The sequence below is a fragment of the Mercenaria mercenaria genome, chromosome 10 (genome assembly GCF_021730395.1).
Source record: "Mercenaria mercenaria strain notata chromosome 10, MADL_Memer_1, whole genome shotgun sequence".
In the NCBI taxonomy this organism is placed as follows: domain Eukaryota; kingdom Metazoa; phylum Mollusca; class Bivalvia; order Venerida; family Veneridae; genus Mercenaria; species Mercenaria mercenaria.
This window is the reverse complement of record NC_069370.1, coordinates 34,381,387-34,406,597: the sequence shown is the minus strand read 5'-3', so window position 1 is coordinate 34,406,597 and position 25,211 is coordinate 34,381,387. Positions and strand designations below refer to the sequence as shown.

Genomic DNA, 25,211 nt, shown 5'->3' with positions numbered 1-25,211 from the left:
CAAACTTTGTGAGAGACAGACAAACAGACATACTGACAGACAGCACTAAATCTATATGTCTCCCAAACTACGTGTGGGAGAAATAAATATTTCAGAAAATTTAAATTCTAACTATTAACAGCAACCATTAATTTGGTTTCTTGTAACACTTGGTACTGAAAAAATACACAACTTAACACCATCCCAACATCTTAATTCAATGCTTAAATCAAAGAAAAACAATGACCATTTTTTAAAGTTTTATTATGACAACATAAGACACAACTGATGAGATTTTTTTTATGAAAACAATAACATAATTTAAGGAGTGTCTTTAAATTCAAAAGGCAAATTCACATTCCTGTTTAATTTACTGACTTAAGTAGCAAAATACACTGACGATTTTAGCAATATATTTTTCCAGAATTTATTTTGACAAAATTCAAATATTTTTTAAGGTTCGCTTGAACAAAATTATGAAATACAAATGGCAGTCATGATGCATGAACAGAAGACTGAATGACAGATGAGATGGTTCCTATTAAAATGCTACGTTTTCATCGGTTCTTGTCCATCCATAGACTTTCCTTGTTTTTCAAGTTCACCTCTGCAAATAAAAAAGAAAATGTAACTTTGTTACTAGTACACATGTAGGGAATATTTATTTATTTGAGCACAAGATAGAAATATGTTTCACCGACTGACACTCATTTGCAACATTTTCAGGAATGATGTAGTCACACATGAATATTTTAAATTTTGTGTTCAGGACTGAATGATATGTCAATTTTGCATGTAAAACAATAAAATTTATTCTTGACATAAAAGGAACTGAAATAATCAATAAAATCCTACACAGTAGCATACACATAAAACTTTAACCTTTAGCCTGCTGGTGGCAAGTGATTGGGTCTATTCAGTTAGTAAATTTTCAGTGAAAACCCCTTCAAATAATAAATGGTACTGCCCAGATTAAATGATGGACCAGTCCATTTTAGAAATTTAGCAGGGTAAAGGGTAAAGTACATGTATTCAATCTCTTCGTCACTACAACTTTTGTTTAAAACTTCATTTTATTGTTTTTAACTTTTTACTTTGTCTAAATAGAGTACCTGAGCTGTAACGAGAAATCATCATCTATGTTATCGTCATCCCAGTTATCTTCCCAAACATTTACATCTTGTTTGTCTTCTTCCTCACCACCCCAGTCTGAAAGGAAGATCGTAATCCTATATGCAATAACTAATCTCACTTTATGTTCCAGACCTCTGTAAAAAGATTAATGCACAATATCTTAGGATAGACATACAGAATGTAAGATGTACCATTTAGGGTGGAAAGTCTACTTTGCATGCACATTTTATTATATACATGCAAAGCATGAAAGTATGTGTGCATGTGTAAGTACAAACATGTATACATTTTGTATGTGAATGTGTAAATATTATATAAGTGCAACACATATACAGTCGAAACTCGGTATCTCAAACACGCTTACCTTGAAATTCCGCTTAAGTCAAAGAAATGTTCAGGTCCCGTCAAATTTCCTTCTTTATATATGTAATTCAACTCCGGTTACGTCAAAATTTGACTTACCGAGACTCCAGATGTGTCGAAAGGGATTTTCAGTCCCGTCAGTAAAATTCAAGTGCATTGTAAATTCGGTAAGTCAAAGTGAGGAAAATATGCAATAAAATTTCACACATCTCATTGTGAATGTGGTTGGTTTTTAACACCTGTCCATGTTTATTGCCTAACCAGAGAGCCGCGATACCGACATATCAAAGTGAGATGATGTCATACTTGTTTGTACGTGCCATAATTATAATTGTTTGATGTAAACATTAGATTTCTTAATCAGCGGTCATTTGTTTTTGAGATGTTATGAAAATTGCTTTTAATTTAAACTAATGAACTAATTAGTTTGAACAGCTGGGATTTTTGATAAGGATTAATTAGAGGTAATCGCGTAGAGAATGTATAAAAATTAACTTCTTGGGGGAATGTATCATTCGTTTAAAATGTCAGATCGAAATGATGTCGATCCTCCGGGAGAGAAATGTGGTACAAAAAGGAACTTTGCTCAAAAACATTTTAGGTTAGTATCATTTTCATTCTTCAAAAAAGTGAAAACTTTGGTAAACACAAACTGTACGGAATCGTGTACGTGTATAGTACCGACAGCGTATGCACAGCTTCACGGAAACAGCGTTTATTTTTTATTAAAACTCCCGTAACTAAACCATCATTTCGTCCCAATTCATAACTCGAATTTCGGCTGTCTCGAAATAAAAAGCACGGTCCCTCGAAATTCGAGATACCGAGTTTCGACTGTATATGTTCATGCATATATGTATTGTAATCATGCATGCACTTGTAAAATTATATGTAGACACATATATTTGCCCAGTGCATAAATTTGTAAATTTACAGATTACATGTATATGTTACGGATGTGCAGAATAATCAGTGTCAACAAAATCATGATTAAATGGTTCATAATGTAATCATCAATGAAAACATCCGACATTCTTATAATGTCCCAGAAATAAGCTTAATCTAATACCATTGTCATTCTTAAATATCAATTTATATGTAGAATGAGCAGACAGATCGACTTTCTATATAATGCAGTTTACCTTCAGTACCTTGTGACAAAGGCTTTTCAATTTTGAATGTATAAACATGTAAAAACACTATTTCTCATTTAACTAAGTTTCAAAGCATTTTTAAGAATTATCGCATGACTGCGGCATTTTTCTTTTAAGTTTTGTGTTTACTAAATTCTGGTATCACCATGGTTAGCTGTGCTCTAAATTCAGTTGCACACAGGTATCGCTCACAGTTTTAAAGGCACATGTGTTTTTACTAAAACACATTATAGGTTTTCCTACATATGTACACTCTAAAAGATCTATGTATGCATAATCCAAGCAAATAAATATTATTTCAAGAACATTTATTTAGATCTACTCAAAACATTTCAAATAAGTCCCTATTAAAATGAAAAAAAAAAAAAACACACAAAAAAACTAGAGCTCAGAAATATACTTTTCCACAAAAATTTATTATTAGAAATGGCTTAGTACCAGTCTTTATATAAAAAAAAAATAATAAGATACAAACAAAGTTGATTGTAAAACAAACATACATATCAGTCAAACGTTCTTAAAGTTCACCTGCTTCCAAATTGAAAACTACAGTTGTTAAAAAAGTTTTTCCTGTCCAAACTGCTTTAAGAACTGCCTTGAACTTGATAGTTCAGATGAAACTTTAACATCTGTTTGGAGAATCTTTTCCGTGTTTCAAGCTTGTGCTTATGCAAATTGAAATTAAATGTTTCTAAAGGAGGCTCAATAGAGGGAAAATATTTTTAAATCTTGCACTAATTTCTAGATATGTTAAAATTTTCTTTTTTCTTTGTTGTCGTACAATCTGGAAGTCTGTCCTGTTTTAAAATAAATTAATATTTCGCTTTTAAATAAAATTATTTCAAATGGCAAACACCACTCTCAGCCCTTCAGACATATATATTTTCAGCTAGTACAAGGAAATATGGCCTTGTTGTGACCAAGATGTACGAAAAAAATTTAGTTCCTCGACACCTATAAGGTATGTCCGAGGACTACCTCACATCGCAGGATTGATTAACAGAGAAAAATGTGAGAAAATGTTATTCTTTTTGATGGCGAGTGTTTAGAACACCAATTTTTCTGTTGATACCTTCTGCTGGAAACTCTTCAAATTCATCATCTTCTTCCAAAAGACCCAATTCAGGTTTAGATTTTTGATCAGTCATTTTGATGTAGAAATTAGTTGTCGTGAAAGTTGGTAATCATCACAAAAACTATTTCTAATGCTGACGATGTATAATTCGGATGACTTTGGGCATTACCATTGACGCTTGCCTGACACAGACGTCAAAATGAAAACAATTCCAATATTTTACTTATTTTTGCAGCTTTTCCACATAGGTTCTTCCTTTTTCGACATTGACGAACTGAAAAGCTTTAACTATGGTATTGACATTAGAAATGAACCAGTGGTTATGAAGTCTGAGGTTTGTATATTGTGTCATAGTTATTTTTAATTTTTATGGAAAAGAGTGTTTCCCATTTTTCCTTTGCACTTTTGCAGTCTGCTAAACAAATTATGCTGAACTTACAGTAGGTGGGCTTGGAGTTTTGATGTTTTTACAGACATTCTGTAAATATAGGTACAATTCATAATTTTTAAGTTTTTTTCGGTTAGTAATTTTACACGGTATTCATAATTTTAACATGTCCAAAACATTGCGGAATGATACTTATTTCACTTGGGTATTGATTACATTTTACTCGGACTTTATCATAGACTCCCTGTGTAAAATCTCAAACTTTTAACTAAAATAAAGGTATTAAATCGATATAATAATTCAATGACACTTCAAAGTTTTATTGTTTGTAGCATCATCTGGGGTATGTGCAGTGAAAAAACTTTATTTGATTTCTTAAATAGTGTGATATTTATTTCTGAAGTCACTATATGTTCATTGTAAATATACTTCGTTGTACCCAAGTGGAAACTGGCAGGTACTCGAAAATGCAACTCTCTGATTGGTCAGTTAGAACCCCTAATGTACTGTGATGTCATGATAAAGTTATGAATATCCCTGTTTCTCGTATTCTCAGGGTTTCTCATATTCTCGTTTTTTGCCTTAAAGTTGTCAAATAATTTAATGTTTGTTATTTTCTAGAAAGGAATGGTACAAAACTGACACACTGAAAATTTCAAGTGATTTGAACGCATATTGACGAAAATATCAGCATTTTACTCAGTTTTCAAAAAAATCCTTATTTTTTACTGGTGGTGTTAGCAAATTTGCCATAAATTATTGATTATGCAATTAACTGTCATATTTCTTGATGTATTTACTACAGAATATGACTTTTTATTACACAATGGTAATTTTAATGTTTTAAATTCTACAACTTATTTGTGATGAAAAGTCAAATCTAAATCCACCGGAATATGAGAAACTCTTGGTCCATTTCTGCGGGTGAGGCCAGGGTAGTATCAAATACAGTAACAAAATAATTAAATGGGATAATTTCTGCAACATTTTATGACTACATCGGAAAGACAAGTGAATTTTCTACAAAATAACACCCAACTGCTGTTTATGAAATGGTTAATCTGTTACTGCGAATAAAAACAAGCCCTTAGGCCCCCGAGAATATGAGAAAACATGATAAATGTTATTTTACAGGGTATAAAAGGCTGAGGCTATACCCACAATGACCATTATCCTGTTATTTGGTTCGCAGACCAGAAACTTTCCGGTCTTATTTTCTTGTATTAATGTAACTTTCTTGAAATTATTTATCGGTGTTTCTCACGGTATTGGGGTCAAAAAGTAGTCCATCCTAAAAAGTAGTTCCTATAGTGTTGCAAAAAAAGTCCCTAAAGTCTTTTTCATTCCTCAGGTGACTATAGTCTGTACCAAAAGACTAATGCTATTTATTCCGTAAAGTAACCAAATATAAAAACTACTTACATGTCAGTTAGCAGTCCAAAATTACTTCCGCAGCAAATGAACAACGAAATATCCAAGTTTTAAAAGAGCAGTTCCAGCACAAAATTAGTAAAGTCTTTATTCTGAGATACTGTTTACGTACACACAAAAAAAATCAGTATACTCGTACCAATTATTTGTGACATTAAATGCATACAAATTGTATTTCTTTTCGTCAAACAGACGGAATAAATCGCGAAAATGTTTATATCCTGCTCTCATCCCTGCACAAATTTGTCAGATAAGCCCACTCTAGAAATATATCTGGATTTAATCCATTGACATACACGAATACAGCTAATAACAAACGATCAAAATGTTTAACACCTATCTTCCAAAACAGTCTTCTAATTAGCTTTGGCCACTTTTTAGCATCTCCAATAATGTCTTGAATTATCATCCAGTGTGTGTTATTTTTTCTTCTGTGATCGCGTGCTTCCATAGCTAACGGTCAATTGAAACTTGCAATCAAAATCAAGGCATATTAACATCTCTGTGAACTATGTTAATGGGTTCATTCGAAGTACATGATTATCTTTTGATCTGAACGTAAAATTATGGGTAAACATTGTCTGCAGAATGTCTGACCTCTCTATATATACTTCTGGTATTTGGTCCGCGGACCAAATAAATTCTTCGTCCCTATATATACTCCTGGTATTTGGTCCGCATCTGAAAACTTCTATATTAACGAATTATTTTAAGAATGTCGCCCCCAAAAGACTACCAAGCCCCATTTTCTGAAAATATGCTCCCCAAAAGAAAACCCTTTTCCCGGGGATACTTCCCCTTATAAGGCATTAGAATGAATCTATTGGAAGACAATTTTGTCTCTCTATATATACTCCTGGTATCTGGTCCGCGGACCAAATAAATTCTTCGTCCCTATATATACCCCTGGTATTTGGTCCGCATCTGAAAACTTCTATATTAACGAATTATTTTAAGAATGTCACCCCCAAAAGACTACCAGGCCCCATTTTCTGAAAATATGCTCCCCAAAAGAAAACCCTTTTCCCGGGGATACTTCCCCTTATAAGGCATTAGAATGAATCTATTGGAAGACAATTTTGTCTCTCTATATATACTCCTTGTATTTGGTCCGCGGACCAAATAAATTCTTCGTCCTATATATACTCCCGGTCTTTGGTCCGCATCTGAAAACTTCTATATTAACGAATTATTTTAAGAATGTCACCCCCAAAAGACTATCAAGCCCCATTTTCTGAAAATATGATCCCCCAAAGAAAACCCTTTTCCCGGGGATACTTCCCCTTATAAGGCATTAGAATGAATCTATTGGAAAACAATTTAGTCTCTCTATATATACTCCTGGTATTTGGTCCACGGACCAAATAAATTCTTCGTCGCTATATATACTCCTGGTATTTGGTCCGCATCTGAAAACTTCTATATTAACGAATTATTTTAAGAATGTCACCCCCCAAATGACTGCCAAGCCCCATTTTCTGAAAATATGATCCCCCAAAGAAAACCCTTTTCCCGGGAATACTTCCCCTTATAAGGCATTAGAATGAATCTATTGGAAAACAATTTCGTCTCTCTATATATACTCCTGGTATTTGGTCCGCGGACCAAATAAATTCTTCGTCGCTATATATACTCCTGGTATTTGGTCCGCATCTGAAAACTTCTATATTAACGAATTATTTTAAGAATGTCACCCCCAAGAGACTACAAGCCCCATTTTCTGAAAATATGTCCCCCAAAGAAAACCCTTTTCCCGGGAATACTTCCCCTTATAAGGCATTAGAATGAATCTATTGGAAAACAATTTCCTCTCTCTATATATACTCCTGGTATTTGGTCCGCGGACCAAATAAATTCTTCGTCCCTATATATACTCCTGGTATTTGGTCCGCATCTGAAAACTTCTATATTAACGAATTATTAGCTCATCTGATTTTTTGAAAAAAAATTATGAGTTATTGTCATCACTTGAGCGGTTGTCGGCGTCGGCGTCGGCGTCGGCATTGCCTGGTTAAGTTTTGCGTTTAGGTCAGCTTTTCTCCTAAACTATCAAAGCTATTGCTTTGAAACTTGGAAGACTTGTTCACCATCATAAGCTGACCCTGTATAGCAAGAAACATAACTCCATCTTGCTTTTTGCAAGATTTATGGCCCCTTTTGTACTTAGAAAATATCAGATTTCTTGGTTAAGTTTTATGTTTAGGTCAACTTTTCTCCTAAACTATCAAAGCTATTGCTTTGAAACTTGGAATACTTGTTCACCATCATAAGCAGACCCTGTACATCAAGAAACATAACTCCATCTTGCTTTTTGCAAGAATTATTGCCCCTTTTGGACTTAGAAAATCAGTTTTCTTGGTTAAGTTTTATGTTTAGGTCAGCTTTTATCCTAAACTATCAAAGCTATTGCTTTAAAACTTGCAACACTTGTTCACCATCATAAGCTGACCCTGTACAGCAAGAAACATAACTCCATCCTGCTTTTTGCAAGATTTATGGCCCCTTTTGGACTTAGAAAATATCAGATTTCTTGGTTAAGTTTTATGTTTAGGTCAACTTTTTCTCTTAAACTATCAAAGCTATTGCTTTGAAACTTGCAACACTTGTTCACCATCATAAGCTGACCCTGTACAGCAAGCAACATAACTCCATCCTGCTTTTTGCAATAATTATTGCCCCTTTTGGACTTAGAAAATCATTTTCTTGGTTGAGTATTATGTTTAAGGCAACTTTTCTCATAAACTATCAAAGCTATTGCTTTAAAACTTGCAACAGTTTTTCACAATCATAAGTGGACACTGTACATCAAGAAACATAACTCTATCCTGCTTTTTGCAAGAATGATGGCCCTTTTTAGACTTAGAAAATCATGGGTAGGACAATATTTCTATTATACAAAAAAAATCAGATGAGCGTCAGCACCCGCAAGGCGGTGCTCTTGTTTTAAGAATGTCACCCCCAAAAGACTACCAGGCCCCATTTTCTGAAAATATGTCCCCCAAAGAAAACCCTTTTCCCGGGGATACTTCCCCTTATAAGGCATTAGAATGAATCTATTGGAAAGCATTTTCTCCTCTATATTTATACTCCTTGTATTTGGTCCGCACATGTATAATTTATTATGTGTATTCCTATGCGACCTTACATGACCTTAACAGTGAATGGCGGATGGATACACTATGATTTTTTTACAAAACCGAAGCTAAACATATCATTTAAATGTTGTGGAATTTATTTGGTCCACGGACCAAATAACAAGATGATGCCCCAATAATATTCTTTATAAGCACTGTCATGTAGATTTTTTTTGTTATTTGAATGCCACTGTAGTCCAAATAGTAGGATGCTGCTGCATGTAGGATAACTTTTGACTGTCACGTCACGTCCAAACTTATTCTGCATATTTCTATTAGGAAATCCCAAATGAAATCTGTTTGGAACGTTTTCTGGTACATGTACAATGTATTAGTAATGATTACATCTTTGATAATGAATTTATATTGACAATAAAGCATAAAATTGCCTCGCTGACATTTTTTAAATGTATATTTTGTGTTTTGTTTCTTTAATTATAGTGTCATCGGCAGTCCGCTGTGTATTGAAACCAGTGTCGGGGTAGATATCTCCTTGCACCTGTTCACATAATATTTCCAAAGATTTAATTCTCTTATTTGAAGTCATGAGTTATATTCAACCCATTTGAAGTTTCTGAATATTAATGTTTCATTTATTGGAGTGTCTGACCAGTTTTTTTAATGACTTTTTCAGCTCAACTGAACTTTGTTCAGGGTGAGCTACATTGTATTAGCATAGGTGGATAGTCTGGCGTCCTGCATCAACTTTTTACTTAAACATTTTCTCCTCTGAAACTACTGGTCAGAATTATCTAAACTTGGTCAGTAGCATCCTGGCATGGACCTCTATCAAGTTTGTTCAAATCGAACATCTTGAAAAGGGGTCGCCAGAGCTAATAAAGAAAAACAAGGCAGTCTAAAAGACAGCTATATCCCCCGTCGCTGTTACGGATAGTAGCTCAAACCTTTGACCTCCAGTTGTGACCTTGACCTTGAGCCACCGTGGCTGACTCATGGGTTCTGCACATCATCTTGGTAAGGTGATCATTTGGTCCAAGTTTCATGATTATCCTTCAAGGGGTTTAGGAGATACAGAGCAGACACAAAATGGAAGGCTCAAACCTTTGACTTTGAGTTTTGACCTTGAGCTGACATGGCTGACTCAAGGGTTCTGCACATAGTCTTGATGAGGCAATCATTTGATCCAAGTTTCATGATTATCCATCAAGGGGTTTAGAAGATACAGTGCGGACACAAAATGGAAGGCTCAAACCTTTGACCTTGAGTTGTGACCTTGACCTTGAGCCAACATGGCTGTCTTATGGGTTCTGCACATCATCTTGATGAGGTGATCATTTAACCCAAGTTTCATGATTATCCTTCAAGGGGTTAAGGAGATACAGAGCGGACACAAAATGGAAGGCTCAAACCTTTGACCTTGAGTTGTGACCTTGACCTTGAGCCATCATGGCTGACTCATGAGTTCTGCACATTGTCTTGATGAGGTGATCATTTGTTCCAAGTTTCATGATTATCCATCAAGGGGTTTAGGAGATACAGAGCGGACACGAAAAGGAAGGCTAAAACCTTTGACCTTGAGTTGTGACCTTGACCTTGAGCTGACATGGCTGACTCATGGGTTCTGCACATTGTCTTGATAAGGTGATCATTTGATCCTAGTTTCATGATTATCCTACAAGGGGTTTAGGAGATATAGAGCAGACACCAAATGGAAGGCTCAAACCTTTGACCTTCAGTTGTGTCCTTGACCTTGAGCCGACATGGCTGTCTCATGGGTTTTGCACATCGTCTTGATGAGGTTATCATTTGACCCAAGTTTCATGAAAATCCTTCAAGAGGTTTATGAGATACAGAGCGGACACAAAATGTTACGGAGGGACGGATGGAGACATTTCCTATAACCCCCCACCACTTGTGACTGGGGATTATAAATAGAAAAACCTTTTAAGAACTTTTTCTCAATCTCATGGACCACATGATAGAACTTCATTAAACTTTTTCTGTAGCATTATTACAAGGTCCTCTTCCAATTTTGTTCAAATGGGGGCACTTAGCCCCTTTTTGGAGCCACTAGAGCTAAAAATAGAAATACTTTTAAAAGACTTCTTCTCATGAACTGCTTCAGAATGTTTGAAACTCATGAGAATTGGTCAGAATGTTTGTCTTGATGATATCTAGACCTCAAGTTTGAATCTAGATCATGTGGGTTCAAAAACAAGGTCACCCAGTCAGATTAAAGGAAAAGCTTGTTAACACTCTAGAGGCCACATTTATGACCCTATCTTCATGAAACTTGGTCAGAATGTTTATCTTGATGACCTTTATGCCAAGTTTGAATCTGGGTCATGTTGGATCAAAACTAGGGCACTGGGTTAGATCAAAGGAAAATCTTGTTAACACTCTAGAGACCACATTTTAAGTTTGAAACTCAGAATTGGTCTTGATTAAATCTATGTAAATTGGAATCTACGTCATCTGTGGTAAAAAAACTAGGTCGCCTGGTCAAATCAAAGACAAACCGTGTGTATGCAATAGGGGCTGCATTTTTCATCTGATGTGCATGAAACTTAGTCAGAATGTTTGTCTCCATGAAATCTCGGATGAGGTTTTATCTGGGTCACATGGGGTCAAAAACTAGGTCACCAGGTCAAATCAAAGGAAAAGCTTGTTTACACGCTAGGGGCCACATTTTTTATTCAATCTTCATAATACTTGGTCAGAATGTTTGGTAACATGAAGTCTTGTATAATTTCGACTCTGGGTCATGTAGGGTCAAGTTATCAAGTTATATGCAGTCTCTAAAATGAAAATTCTGCACCTTATGCAGACAAAACTAATGTAGATTTGAACTTACTAGATTTTAACTTACTCAGAAATTTAGCTTTTTGGGGAATGTTTTATGGTTTAAAAAAGAATAGTTATGTCTGCATGCACTATTGACTATTCTGCAGGACTAGCATGTTATTGAATTTGCAAGTTTGAGTCTTAATCTACCGTTACTAGTCTCAGACTGACAGACTACCTCTAGTTTAAAATCCTGCTGTCAGTAATTATTAGACTCCAAATAACTGTGAAAAAAATGTGCAGCAAGAGTGCCGTTGAAATGGTGACTGCAAATTTGCAAGCAATACTTTCGATAGACACACTGCATTAGAACATCTGTATCAGTCATTCAATGTGAATCTTGGAAAGTCACCTGTTGAAGTCACTACTTTGAGTTTCTTTTTTTCAAACAAGTAATGCTCATTTGGTATTGGTAGTGTATCTGCTTGTGGATATCTTTTTAGATATATCTAAGGGACCTAACGTGGCTGAGTGGTTAAGGTCAGTGACTTCAAATCACTTACTCCTTAAAGATGTGTGTTTGAGCCTCACTTTGGGCATAAAATTCTTCATGTGATGCTTATGTAAGGTTGGTGGTCCTACCCAGGTGACCACCCATGGGGTCTTTCTCCACCATGAAAAGCTGGAAAGTCATCATATGACCAATAACTGTGTTGATGTAACATTAAACCCAACAAAAATGATATATCATTTGTTTCATTTATAGAAATGAGGCAGTTATTGTCAGCTATTGGCAATGCAACACCTCCAAATGGATACTGATTTTAGCTCTTATCTGAAAGGCTCTTAATAATGGGAATGGAACTTGTATCTCTAGTTTTCAATGTCTGATGATCCGTAGTTTCATTGTTTGATGCAGGCTTTGCACAGAACTTAAAACAGTTCCTGAATTTGATGCTAGTTGAAAAGAACACATGAAAAAGTACTTGAATTTTGAAAAATACTATCTGAATTTTACCCAAACCTTCTTGAAAAAAGATCTAAAGGCTATCCTAAATCTAAACAAGATGATAAAGTTGTTGGTACCAAGACCTGGTTTTCCATTTGAATTATTTGTACAAATTACAGAAAATGATAAGCAAGACATTTTTGGAAATAGTTTATCAAGAAAAATAATCCATGAAGTTGGTCAAGAGATATAGTCCTTGAAAAAGTGAAAAATATTCTTGAATGGTCCTTGAAAAGTACTTCAGTTTTTGTCTCAGGTGTTCTATATAAACCATGTGATGTCTTACTGCTGGGCCGCTTGAAGATTTTATTTTTAATATTTTTACAGAGTGAGGATGAAGCTGATGTGAATACTGTACATCTCACCTCAAAATATGGACAGCCTTACCAGTGTAGCTTTCCAAATACTGTTGAACATGAAAAGCAGAAAGAAGAAGCTGAAAAAGTTGCATTAGAAACTGGTATACCTGATTTACTGAAACCAATGGAAAGTGCTCCATGTTTGAGGAAGGTATGTTTAAGTGTTATGTTGCTAGATTTTTTGCACATTTTAGGTGTAAACGGCAATTTCTACTCAGGAGAGCAGTGGTCTGGTGGTTAAGGTATCGGTTGCTCAGCCTGGGGGTTGTGTGTTTGATCCCCACTGGGATCACGACCATGCCTTATCATTAACACCAGTATTGGTTTTTCCAGGAAACAAACTGGAGAGTGGTTCAAATAAGCTTGAAGATTTCATCAAAATTGGCTAAAACAGATTATTATAACCTAAACTTAGTTCGACTCATAATGCAAACTTTTAAAAGAGTAAGTTAATTGTAGGAGAAATCTGTAATTACAGTATATGAAAAGAAAATATACATCTGTTGTATTATTCTTCATTTTGCCATATTTCTTTTTATGTAAATATTCAATGCTTTGATAACTACTGACTTAAGGAAAGTAATCAGAGACTGTTTCCATTGTGAAAGTCCAAAGTTGATAAGAGTTCTGTTTCATCAGTATTAGTTACCAGAAAAACTGAAAAGTGAGCTTGTTTTGTTTCGATTTATGCTTATTACCAGGAGAGTGGGTTTTTAGCTCACCTGAGCATAAAGTGCTCAGGGTGAGGTATTGTGATCGCTCACCGTCCGGCGTCCGTCCGTCCGTCCGTCCGTCCGTCCGTCGTCCGTCCACACTTTCCTTTAAACAACATCTCCTCCTAAACCAACAGGCCAATTTTGATGAAACTTCACAGGGATGTTCCTTGGATGGCCCCCTTTCAAAATTGTTCAAAGAATTGAATTCCATGCAGAACACTGGTTGCCATGGCAACCGAAAGGAAAAACTTTAAAAATCTTCTTCTCAAAAACCAGAAGCCCTAGAGCTTAGATATTTGGTCTGAAGCATTGCCTAGTGGACCTCTACCAAATTTGTTCAAATCATGACCCCGGGGTCAAAATTGACCCCGCCCCAGGGGTCACTTGATTTTACATAAGAAAATCTTAAAAAATCTTCTTCTCAAAAACCAGAAGCCTTAGAGCTTAGATATTTGACATGTAGCATTGCCTAGTGGACCTCTACTAAAATTGTTCAAATCATGACCCTGGGGTCAAAATTGACCACGCCCCAGGGGTCACTTGATTTTACATAGGAAAATCTTCAAAAAATTTCTAAAAATAAACCAGAAGGCCTAGAGCTTAGATATTTCAAATGTAGCATTGCCTAGTGGACCTCTACAAAATTTGTTCAAATCCTGGCCCCTGGGGTCAGAATTGACCCCGCCCCAGGGGTCACTTGATTTTACATAGGAAAATATTTAAAAAATCTTCTTCTCAAAAACCAGAAGCCCTAGAGCTTAGATATTTGACATGTAGCATTGCCTAGTGGACCTCTACTAAAGTTGTTCAAATTATGACCCGGGGTCAAAATTGACCCCGCCCTAGGGGTCACTTGACTTTACATAGGAAAATCTTCAAAAGTTTTCTAAAAATAAACCAGAAGGCCTAGAGCTTAGATATTTCACATGTAGCATTACCTAGTGGACCTCTACAAAATTTGTTCATATCATGACCCCCTGGGTCAAAATTGACCCCCCCCAGGGGTCACTTGATTTTACATAGGAAAATCTTCAAAAATTTTCTAAAAATAAACCAGAAGGCCTAGAGACTAGATATTTGACATGTAGCATTGCCTAGTGGACCTCTACAAAAAATTTTCAAACCTTGTCCCCCGGGGTCAGAATTGACTCCGCCCCTAGGGGTCACTTGATTTTACATAGGAAAATCTTAAAAAAAAATTCTAAAAATAAACCAGAAGGGCTAGAGCTTAGATATTTGACATGTAGCATTGCCTATTAGACTTTTACAAAGTTTATTCAAATCATGACCCCTGGGGTCAAATTGACCCTGCCCCATGGGGTTACTTGATTGTACATAGAAAAATCTTCAAAACTTTCTAAAAATAAACCAGAAGAGCTTAGATATTTGACATGTAGCATTGCCTAGTGGACCTCTACAAAAAGTTTTCAAATCTTGTTTTTAAAGTTACTTAAAGAAAATTTCAACTATATTTTCTCATAATTCTTTTGATTGATTTCTATTATGATCTTTTGACCTTGAAGGCTTGTCCTTAAGTGCAATGATAACAGGTGAGCGATATAGGGCCATCATGGCCCTCTTGTTTTTCTAATGTGTTAATTAACAGGTAAAAAAGTTGGCTCTGCTTCAAATGTGATTGTAACCAGATGAGAAAACTTGTTCTGTTTCCAATGTGATAGTTACCAGATTATAAAGTAGTTCTGTTTACTATGTGATGGCTACCAGATGGGAAAGTAGTTCTGTTTTCAATGTGATAGTTACCAGATGAGAAAGTAGTTCTGCTTTCAATGTGATGGTTACCAGATGAGAAAGTAGTTCTGTTTTCAAAGTGATGGTTACCAGATGAGAAAGTAGATCTATTTTCAATGTTATAGCAACTTGATCGCGATGGTTGACCTAAGGCTGATTATTCATATCGAGTATTTCATTGTAGAAATAAGGGGTGCTTAGGGTAGCCGTGTATATTTATATGGAATTAGTTTGTATGCAGTGCAGTATCAAAGTACGTATACTTACATTTGACCAGTTAAAACTTTCCAATACACTAATTTATATTTACACAAATTTATATTTCCATTTTCTCGTGCAGCTTGTGTTTTTTCAACAAAATTTCCTTGACATGTACAATACTGTGTATATAAGTAGCGTTATAAATAAAATAAAAAAATAAAAACACAAAATATAATAAAAATGAAATAGCAAAAGACTAAAAACAGAAAAAAGCTGAAAGAGATAAAATAAATTTTAAAAAATCCCTCACAGGGCTTGAACTAATTACTCTATATATATAACTTAACAAAAACAAATACTTTAATTCAAGCTCTTACACCACTGCAATAAATCTATATCACAATAAATCTACGTCAGTTTTAAATTTATGAATGCAAAGAGATGAAAGCGTTTTACGTACACTCCTTTTCAATAATAGGTTGTGCCTCATTATGTATTGTAGTACAAAAGTCAACCGTCAGGGTCAAGTTGCGTCTATTATACCAGATAAGAAAGTAGTTCTGTTTTCAGTGTGATAGTTACCAGATGAGAAAGTAGGTCTGTTTTCATTGTGATAGTTACCAGATGAGAAAGTAGTTCTGTTTCCAATGTGATGGTTACCAGATGAGAAAATAGTTGTTTCCAATGTGATGGTTACCAGATGAGAAAGTAGTTGTTTCCAATGTGATGGTTATCAGATGAGAAAGTAGTTCTGTTTCCAATGTGATGGTTACCAGATGAGAAAGTAGTTGTTTCCAATGTGATGGTTACCAGATGAGAAAGTAGTTCTGTTTCCAATGTGTGGGTTACCAGATGAGAAAGTAGTTCTTTTTAGCTCACCTGTCACATAGTGACAAGGTGGGCTTTTGTGATCACCCGTCGTCCATCTCGTGCGTCCGTCCGTCAACAATTTCTTGTCTGCACGATAGTGGTTTCATTTATGATTTTATTTTAACCAAACTTGCACACAACTTGTATCACCATAAGATCTCGGTTCCTTTCTTGAACTGGCCAGTTCCCATTGCAGGTTCCAGAGTTATGGCCCCTGAAAGGGCCAAAATTAGCTATTTTGACCTTGTCTGCACAATAGCAGCTTTATTTATAATTTGATTTTTACCAAACTGGCACACAACTTGTATCACCATAAGATCTCGGTTCCTTTCTTGAACTGGTCAGATTTCATTATGGGTTCCAAAGTTATGGCTCCTGAAAGGGCCAGAAATAGCTATTTTGACCTTGTCTGCACAATAGCATCTTCATTTATGATTTTATTTTAACCAAACTTGCACACAACTTGTATCACCATATCATCTTGGTTCCTTTCTTGAACTGGCCAGATTTCTTTATGGGTTCCAGAGTGATGGCCCCTGAAAGGGCCAGAATTAGCTATTTTGACCTTGTCTGCACAATAGCAGCTTCATTTATGATTTGAATTTAATCAAACTTGCACAAAACTTGTGTCACCATAAGATCTCGATTCCTTTCTTGAACCGGCAAGATCCCATAATGGATTCCAGAGTTATGGCCCCTGAAAGGGCCAAAATTAGCTATTTTGACATTGTCTACTCAATAGCACCTTCATTTATGATTTGATTTTAACCAAACTTGCACAAAACTTGTATCACCACAAGATCTTGGTTCCTTTCTTGAACTGGCCAGATTCCTTCATGGGTTCCAGAGTTATGGCCCCTTAAAGGTCCAAATTTGGCTATTTTGGCTTTTGCAGCCATATAGAGACTTCATGTATGGTTTTATTTGATACAAACTTCCAAAATATCTTCAACAACAATAAATCTTGGATTCCATGACAAATCAGATCCAATCGTAGGTTCCAGAGTCATTTTTTTTAATTACTTCCCTTTTACGTTACTATAAATAGATTGTTTTTTAGTAACTTTTTTATTATTGGCCGTAGGGAAAAACCAAGACCACTTTTCTGTGGTACAACATGGATGGTACCTCCAAGTTTTAGGTGTATTTTGACATATCTGTACCTTGTAAGAATTTTTTTTTCTTTTTGGTTTAATTTCTTCCCTTTGTTGTTCCTGTCCTTTGGACTTAGATATTTTTTCTGAGGACCTTCTTGTCCACAAGTGCAATAATAACAGGTGAGCGATATAGGGCCATCATGGCCCTCTTGTTTCAATGTGTTGGTTACCAGATGAGAAAGTAGTTCTGTTTCCAATGTGATGGTTACCATATGAGAAAGTAGTTCTGTTTACAATGTGATAGTTACCAGATGAGAAAGCAGGTCTGTTTTCATTGTGATAGTTACCAGATGAGAAAGTAGTTCTGTTTCCAATGTGATGGTTACCATATGAGAAAGTAGTTCTGTTTACAATGTGATAGTTACCAGATGAGAATGCAGGTCTGTTTTCATTGTGATAGTTACCAGATGAGAAGAGAAAGTAGTTCTGGTTACTAGATAAGAAAGTAGTTCTGTTTTCAATGTGATAGTTACCTGATGAGAAAGCAGGTCTGTTTTCATTGTGATAGTTACCAGATAAGAAAGTGGTTCTGTTTCAGGTGTGATGGTTTCTGTTTCATGTGATTGTTACCAAGCAAAAGAATTGGTTTTGTTTCACTTTGACGCTGCTTTAGTTGTTTTTAGATTGGAAAGTTATTTAGTTCAGTTTCACTTGTAGTAGTTTCCAGATGAGAACATTAGTTCTGTTTTACTTAACTTTTAGCTCCATTTGTTATTAGGGGAGAGAATAAATTTAGTTTCACTTGCAATCATGAGTTGGCTTTGATGTTTCTATGATTTGTTATTATATGGGAAAGTAAGTAAATTCATTCTTATCTGGAATAGAGTTAGATTTTAGTAACCAGTTTAATATTAACTTTTAGCCTGCTGGCGGCAAGTGGTTTTGCCTTTGCGACCAGCACAGACCAAGATCCATGCAGGCTGATCATGGTCTGTACTGTTTGCTATTCAGTCAGTAAATTTTCAGTGAACATCCCTTTGAATAAGGTTTGGTACTGCCCAAACTGAATGATGAACCAGTCCATTTTAGAAATTTAGCAGGGTAAAGGATAATAGAAGGTTCTAAGAGTGAGCACACATGACTAGTAGATTTTCTAAAACTTGACTCAGCTACATGTATTTTAAATATCTCATAGTTGAGAAATTCAGATAGTTCTGTTTCACCAGATATAATTACCAATTACTGAAAGAGTTTTTTAAGGTTTGATAGTTCTGTTTGAGCTTAACCTTTAGCCTGCTGGCGGCAAGTGATTCTGCCTTTGCGACCAGTGCCGTCCAGGCAGGCTGATCATGGTCTGCACTGTTTGCTCTTCAGTCAGTAAATTTTCAGTGAACACCCCTATGAATAATAAATGGTATTGCCCAAATTGAAGTAAAGGACCAGTCCATTAAAAAAAATTAGCAGGGTAAAGGTTAAATTGTCATGACATGGAAAGTAAGTTCAGTTTCACCTGTCATAGTTATCTGTTAAAAAGTTAAGTTTTGACTGAGTTTCCAAGTTTCTAGGTAAATAACTTCATAAATTATATTTTTGCAGACGAAGGATTGGTGGAGTTATGAATTCTGCTATGGCAAACACATAAAACAGTTTCATACTGCAGATGGTAAGAGTTTTCCGTTAGATTAATTATTTAAGTTCAGACAAGTTAAGCATGATGATGAGCAGAGTAAGTCAAGCATAGTTGATGAATACGGTTGCAAATTGTTCATTTGAAGTGTTGTTTTTAACAATATGGGTAATAAAGAATCCTATTTGGTTACTAAATTTATTTTGATTGTGTAACTTGCACTTGAATATGTAGAAAATATATATTGGAAGTAGTAAAGAGGCCTCAATGGCCAGGTAGTTAACCTTTAGCCTGCTGGTGGCTAGTGGGTCTGCCTTTGCGACTAGTGCAGACCAAGATCAGCCTGCACAGGTGATCATGGTTAGCACTGTTCGCTATTCAGTAAATTTTCAGTAAACACCCCTTTGAATGATAAGTGGTACTGCCCAAATTGAATGATGGAACAGTCCATTATAGAAATTAGCAGGGTAAAGGTTAAGTCACTTACCCCTCACCGCTGTGGGTCTGACACCTTGTTTGAGTTTTAAAGTTCTTTCATGGGAGAAATCCAGCCAGCTGACATGAAAGGTAAATGGTTCTACCTTTATGCCTGTTTGTGCCAGAAATAATGCTCAGAGGGACACCTGCAGTCTTCATCCACCATGAAAAGCGGGAAAGTCACAACATGACCTACTATTGTGCAGGTTTGAGGTTGAACTCAATGGAAAAAAAATTAAGTAATTACTGTGAAATCATTAATATTCGTGGAGGACTAATTTTCGTGGACTTCGTGGTTGGGTCAAAAGTTCCCATTCATTTTATGTTCAAAAGTTGAAATCCATGAATTCATATCCCCACGAAATTACCGTTTTGACCAAAACCACGAAATTTCGTGCCCACGAAATTAAATGATTTTACAGTATTCCTCCAAACCATGTGAGGAAGTTGCGATTTAGCATTGACTGGTATAGAATGTAAGCATTTTATAATGGTTAACTGTTCACTGCGTAATTCTCATACTGTTGAAAAAAATGGCAACAAGCTTGTATGAAACAAGCACATCAAGTCTTTGAAATATTTGACATTAGATTTATCTTCGTAACATTTAGAGAAATTGAATCTCCTGGGTACTGATGAATAATTAAATCTCCAGGGTACTCATAAATAATTGACTATTACCATGTATCCATGTAAATGCAGAGGTAATAAGCTTAAAGCATGTTCTGCACAAGATTTTACACTTGCTCTGTATTTGAGCCGTGCCATGGGAAAACCAGCATAGTGCGTTTGCGACCAGCATGGATCCAGATCAGCCTGCGCATCCACGCAGTGTGGTCAGGATCCATGCTGTTCGCTTTCAAAGCCTATTGCAATTAGAGAAATGGTTAGCGAACAGGATGGATCCTGACCAGACTGCCCAGATGTGCGGGCTGGTCTGGATCCATGCTGGTAGCAAACGCACTATGTTGGTTTTTTCATGGCATGGCTCATTTGTTTTCTTTCTTGTCACCACTGAGCACAAACTGAGAGAAGTTGTTTGCTTCCTTTGGTTTAAGTCTCAACGACACAGTTAAGGTCATATGGCAATTTTTTCCGGCTTTGAAATAGTGGAGGAAGACCTCAGGTGCTCCTCCATGCATTAATTTAATCAAGAATGGACACCGAGTAGAACCACTGACCTTTTATAGGCCAGTTGGATGGTTTTATTACAGGAAAGAATTCTGCATTCTGAAGCAGGTCTTTGAACCTACAAGGTAGGGGAAAGCAATCGTAACCAGTCTGCCATGGAGGCCCAAGGAAAGTGTTTATCATTCTGTAACATAATTGAAAAAGTAAATTGATGAAAAAAAAAAGAGATTATTTTAATATGTCTAATGTTTTGAATAAAAATAATGTACCATTTTTTCCAATTCACAGATGGTAGGATAGAAGGGGAGATTATTCTTCTTGGCAACTTTGAATCAGAGTACAACTGGGATGAAGATTCCGACCAGGTAAGCAAGAGTGATCTCCCTTGCACTTTAAACGTAGGGTTATAAATAGAAATGTCTCAGTCAACCAATCAGGAATCTTTAGATTGCCCAATGATAAGATGAAAACCAAATAACAGTTTCCTCAGGTTGAAAATACAGTATGTAGAAATATTGGCTTTGTAGCCAGCTTTTTGATGTCAAAGTTTACAAATATACCAGATCAATAAAACTACCTATTAAAGTTAACAATGTTTCTATAGTTGAACAAGAACGAACTTGGTATTCTATTTTGCAAGTTATTACTTGACCCTATTCCATAGTTTGTGCTATATGACCAGTCTATGTTTGACACATGTTTGCTGGGTTCCAGTCAAAACTTGCACACACAAAAAACTTGAGAGCAATTATTTTTGAAAATTAAACACATTGAATAGCAGCTTGGTCATAAAATACCTAGTCAAAACTGTTCGCTCATGCTTCTTCGAGTTTTGAAGTTCAATTAGCCAGCCATTCAGTAAGGATTTAGTGTTCAGAGACCCTGCTTTTTTTGATACAGGTCTCAGGCTTTATGTTAATTAGCTTCGTTGGGTAGCTATCCTTCATTGATAGGAAAAATGCAAGGAGCATGGTTACTAGAAGCTTATGACAAACTTTCTTCCTTTGTTCTTCACTGGCCATGATTAATGTAGATAAAACATTCTGACATGAAGGGTACAGTTCATTCTCAGACTGGCACACAAGTTCCTCTTTGATGAAAAATTTATGTACATGCACAGACATATACATGTATGGATAAAAACTGTGAAATATTCCTATAGTTAAAGTTTAAGCAAATATTTATAAAGTTATTTCTTATGACAGTCTTGTTATAATGTTATACTGCAGTGTCATTTGTACTTATATAAACAGTAGGTTAACTCTGCTGATACAGATATGTCCTTAACATGGTGAAATAAAGATTTTACCAACTTAAAAAAGATTGCATAAATAAGACAAGCTGTCCCATTGTTAAGGAAATTAAGTAAATTTCATTAAAATGCTAATTTATAACTGTCTGTAAATACATTTTATTAGCTCGACTATTCGAAGAATAGTCTAGCTATTCTACTCACCCTGGCGTCGGCGTCGGCGTCGGCGTCGGCGTCACACCTTGGTTAAGTTTTTGCATGCAAGTACATACAGCTATCATTTAAAGGCATATAGCTTTGAAACTTATTTATTCTTTTTCTAGGTCAATTACCTACCTCTTTGGGTCAAGTCCCATAACTCTGACATGTATTTTGAGCAAATTATGCCCCCTTTTGGACTTAGAAAATTTTGGTTAAAGTTTTACATGCAAGTTACTATCTCCAAAACTAATGCAGATATTGAATTGAAACTTCACATGTGTCTTCGGGGTTATAAAACTAGTTGATAGCACCAAGTCCCATAACTCTGACCTTCATTTTGGCCAAATTATGCCCCCTTTTGGACTTAGAAAATTCTGGTTAAAGTTTTGCGTGCAAGTACATACAGCTATTACTAAAAGGCATATAGATTTGAAACTTATTTTTTCTTTTTCTAGATCAATTACCTACCTCACTGGGTCAAGTCCCATAACTCTGACATGTATTTTGAGCAAATTATGCCCCCTTTTGGACTTAGAAAATTCTGGTTAAAGTTTTACATGCAAGTTACTATCTCCAAAACTAATGCAGATATTGAATTGAAACTTCACATGTGTCTTTGGGGTTATAAAACTAGTTGATAGCACCAAGTCCCATAACTCTGACCTTCATTTTGGCCAAATTATGCCCCCTTTTGGACTTAGAAAATTCTGGTTAAAGTTTTGCGTGGAAGTACATACAGCTATTACTAAAAGGCATATAGATTTGAAACTTATTTTTTCTTTTTCTAGATCAATAACCTTTCTCACTGGGTCAAGCCCCATAACTCTGACATGTATTTTGGCCAAATTATGCCCCCTTTTGGACTTAGAAAATTCTGGTTAAAGTTTTGCGTGCAAGTACATACAGCTATTACTAAAAGGCATATAGATTTGAAACTTATTTTTTCTTTTTCTAGGTCAATTACCTACCTCACTGGGTCAAGTCCCATAACTCTGACACGTATTTTGGGCAAATTATACCCCCTTTTGGACTTAGAAAATTCTGGTTAAAGTTTTACATGCAAGTAACTATCTCCAAAACTACTACAGATATTAAATTGAAACTTCACATATGTCTTCGGGTTATAAAACTAGTTGATAGCACCAAGTCCCATAACTCTGACATGTATTTTGGGCAAATTATGCCCCCTTTTGGACTTAGAAAATCCTGGTTAAAGTTTTGCGTGCAAGTACATACAGCTATTACCAAAAGGCATATAGCTTTGAAACTTATTTATTCTTTTTCAAGGTCAATTACCAACCTCACTGGGTCAAGTTCCATAACTCTTAACATGTATTTTGAGCAAATTATGCCCCTTTTGGACTTAGAAAATTCTGGTTAAAGTTTAACATGCAAGTTACTATCCCCAAAACTAATGCAGATATTGAATTGAAACTTAACATGTTTCTTCGGGTTATAAAACTAGTTGATAACATCAAGTCCCATAACTCTGATATGTATTTTAGTCAAATTATGTCCCCTTTCGAACTTAAAACTCTTTTGATATTTAACATTTTGGGTAATAATTTCCTGCTTCTGTGACAATATTTCGAATAGTCGAGCTTGGCTGTCTTACGGACAGCTCTTGTTTTGTATGTATTATAACAAACGACTGTTTTATTTCATGGGTATATTATTTTTATTACAAATGTTACTGTGTATAAATATCAAGTTATTATTTAGACATACACAATATAGAATTAGAGTAATAAAAATCTGATTGAATGAAATAGATAATAAGTACAAGAAATATACATACTGAAATCAGCCGTTGATTAAAAAAAAACCTACCCTATGGAATAAGGCAGTTATTTAACCTTTAGCCTGCTGGTGGCAAGTGATTCTGCATCTTGGTCTGCTCTGTTCGCTATTCAGTTGGTAAATTTTCAGAGAACGCCCCTTCAAACAATAAATGGTACCGCCCAAATTGAATGATGGACCAGTCCATTTTAGAAATTCAGCAGGGTAAAGGCTAAATTATACAGAAAAGTGTAGAATCAAGAATTTGTTGGTTTGATTAGATGCGGAAAACAACAGTTATATTAAATTTTGTCAAACAAATGAAAATTGCTAAAAGATTTTGAAATATACATGAACACTTATGACAAGAGTGAAAAGTGATAAAAAAACAATTTAAAAAATTTTAAAAAAGGGTCGGTACAGTGTAATAGGTACACCAGTTTGTGAAATAGATGGGCTTGAGGACCAGATTTGCCCTTTTGGTAAAAAAATATTGTTTATGTGGACATTTTTATGGAAGACGTGTGTTTGAAATCATTTGTTCTTCCCCAAATTTCATGTGGGAGGTTGTTGGTTATTGGGGAAAAAGTTAGTGGGCCCAAAACTAGAAACACGGTTAAGGCAAGGGCTAAACGTAATAATGAACTACTTTTTAAAAAAAAATTTTTTTTAATTCAAATCCAAAAAATACAAAGTACAATGAAATAAACTTGAAAAATTTTTTAAAAAATTTTAATCTTGCAAAAAAAAGAAAATCAGCCCTATTTTATTTAAAAACATTTGTGGGAGAAGTTAAAACTGGATTTTAAAAAACAGCTTTATGAAAAAAATATAACCGGGTATGAATTTTAAATTTCAACAGGAAAATGGGGGTTAATGACTTTTTTAATATTTAAAATTTTTAAAAAAAATATTTTACAATTATTTTCCTTTTAGGATTCAATATCCTCGAATGGGGATGAATCAACCTTGAAAAGTGATATTGACCAAGGGGAGTTTTTTGATGTCCCTCCACTTTTTTTACCTAATGTGACTCTCTTAGACCAATTGGAAAATGACAATATTTTAAGATATTTCTATCAATTATCAATTCTGTTTTGTCTGCTTTTTTTTATTTTTTTTTTTTTGGGGTTTGGGTTTTTAAGTCGCACCGACAAAATTAGGTCATATGGTGCTTTCAGTTTTGATGGTGGAGGAAGACCCCGGGTGCCCCTCGTGATTTTTTTCTTCACGGCGGGTAGGGGGTTTTAAAAACCCCCAAACCTTCCCCAAAAGCCAGCTGGATGGTTTCCCTCAATGAAAATTCAACGCCCAGGAGGCTCGAACCACATTTTTAGGGG

General features: G+C 35.4%; 2 protein-coding genes across 2 annotated transcripts in view; one reads left to right on the top strand and one right to left on the bottom strand.

The window, feature by feature from the left end:
• Window positions 1-226: 226 nt before the first annotated feature.
• Window positions 227-3,863, bottom strand: LOC123559422 (26S proteasome complex subunit SEM1-like). Its single transcript, XM_045351216.2, has 3 exons — window positions 3,703-3,863; window positions 1,092-1,188; window positions 227-586 (listed from the first exon to the last, which is right to left on the bottom strand). Exons 1-3 carry the CDS (start codon window positions 3,776-3,778, stop codon window positions 529-531), a joined length of 231 nt encoding a protein of 76 aa, XP_045207151.1. The 5' UTR covers window positions 3,779-3,863; the 3' UTR covers window positions 227-528.
• The window catches only part of LOC123559421 (protein OS-9-like), an 89,980-nt gene continuing 68,621 nt past the window's right edge, over window positions 3,853-25,211 (top strand). Inside the window, exons 1-4 of the mRNA XM_053552711.1 lie at window positions 3,853-4,039; window positions 12,740-12,922; window positions 19,001-19,067; window positions 20,928-21,004. Coding sequence (XP_053408686.1) covers window positions 3,905-4,039; window positions 12,740-12,922; window positions 19,001-19,067; window positions 20,928-21,004 — 462 coding nt within the window. The 5' untranslated portion in view covers window positions 3,853-3,904. The remainder of the gene's footprint in view (window positions 4,040-12,739; window positions 12,923-19,000; window positions 19,068-20,927; window positions 21,005-25,211) is intronic.

Bases quoted from the DNA above. Each gene is read 5' to 3' on its own strand.
- LOC123559422 (XM_045351216.2), bottom strand. From the start codon at position 3,778: ATGACTGATCAAAAATCTAAACCTGAATTGGGTCTTTTGGAAGAAGAT. The intron at 1,189-3,702 runs GTATCAACAGAA...TCTTCCTTTCAG, and splicing joins TGAAGAGTTTCCAGCAGAAG to ACTGGGGTGGTGAGGAAGAA. The intron at 587-1,091 runs GTACTCTATTTA...TTTTATTTGCAG, and splicing joins GATTTCTCGTTACAGCTCAG to AGGTGAACTTGAAAAACAAG.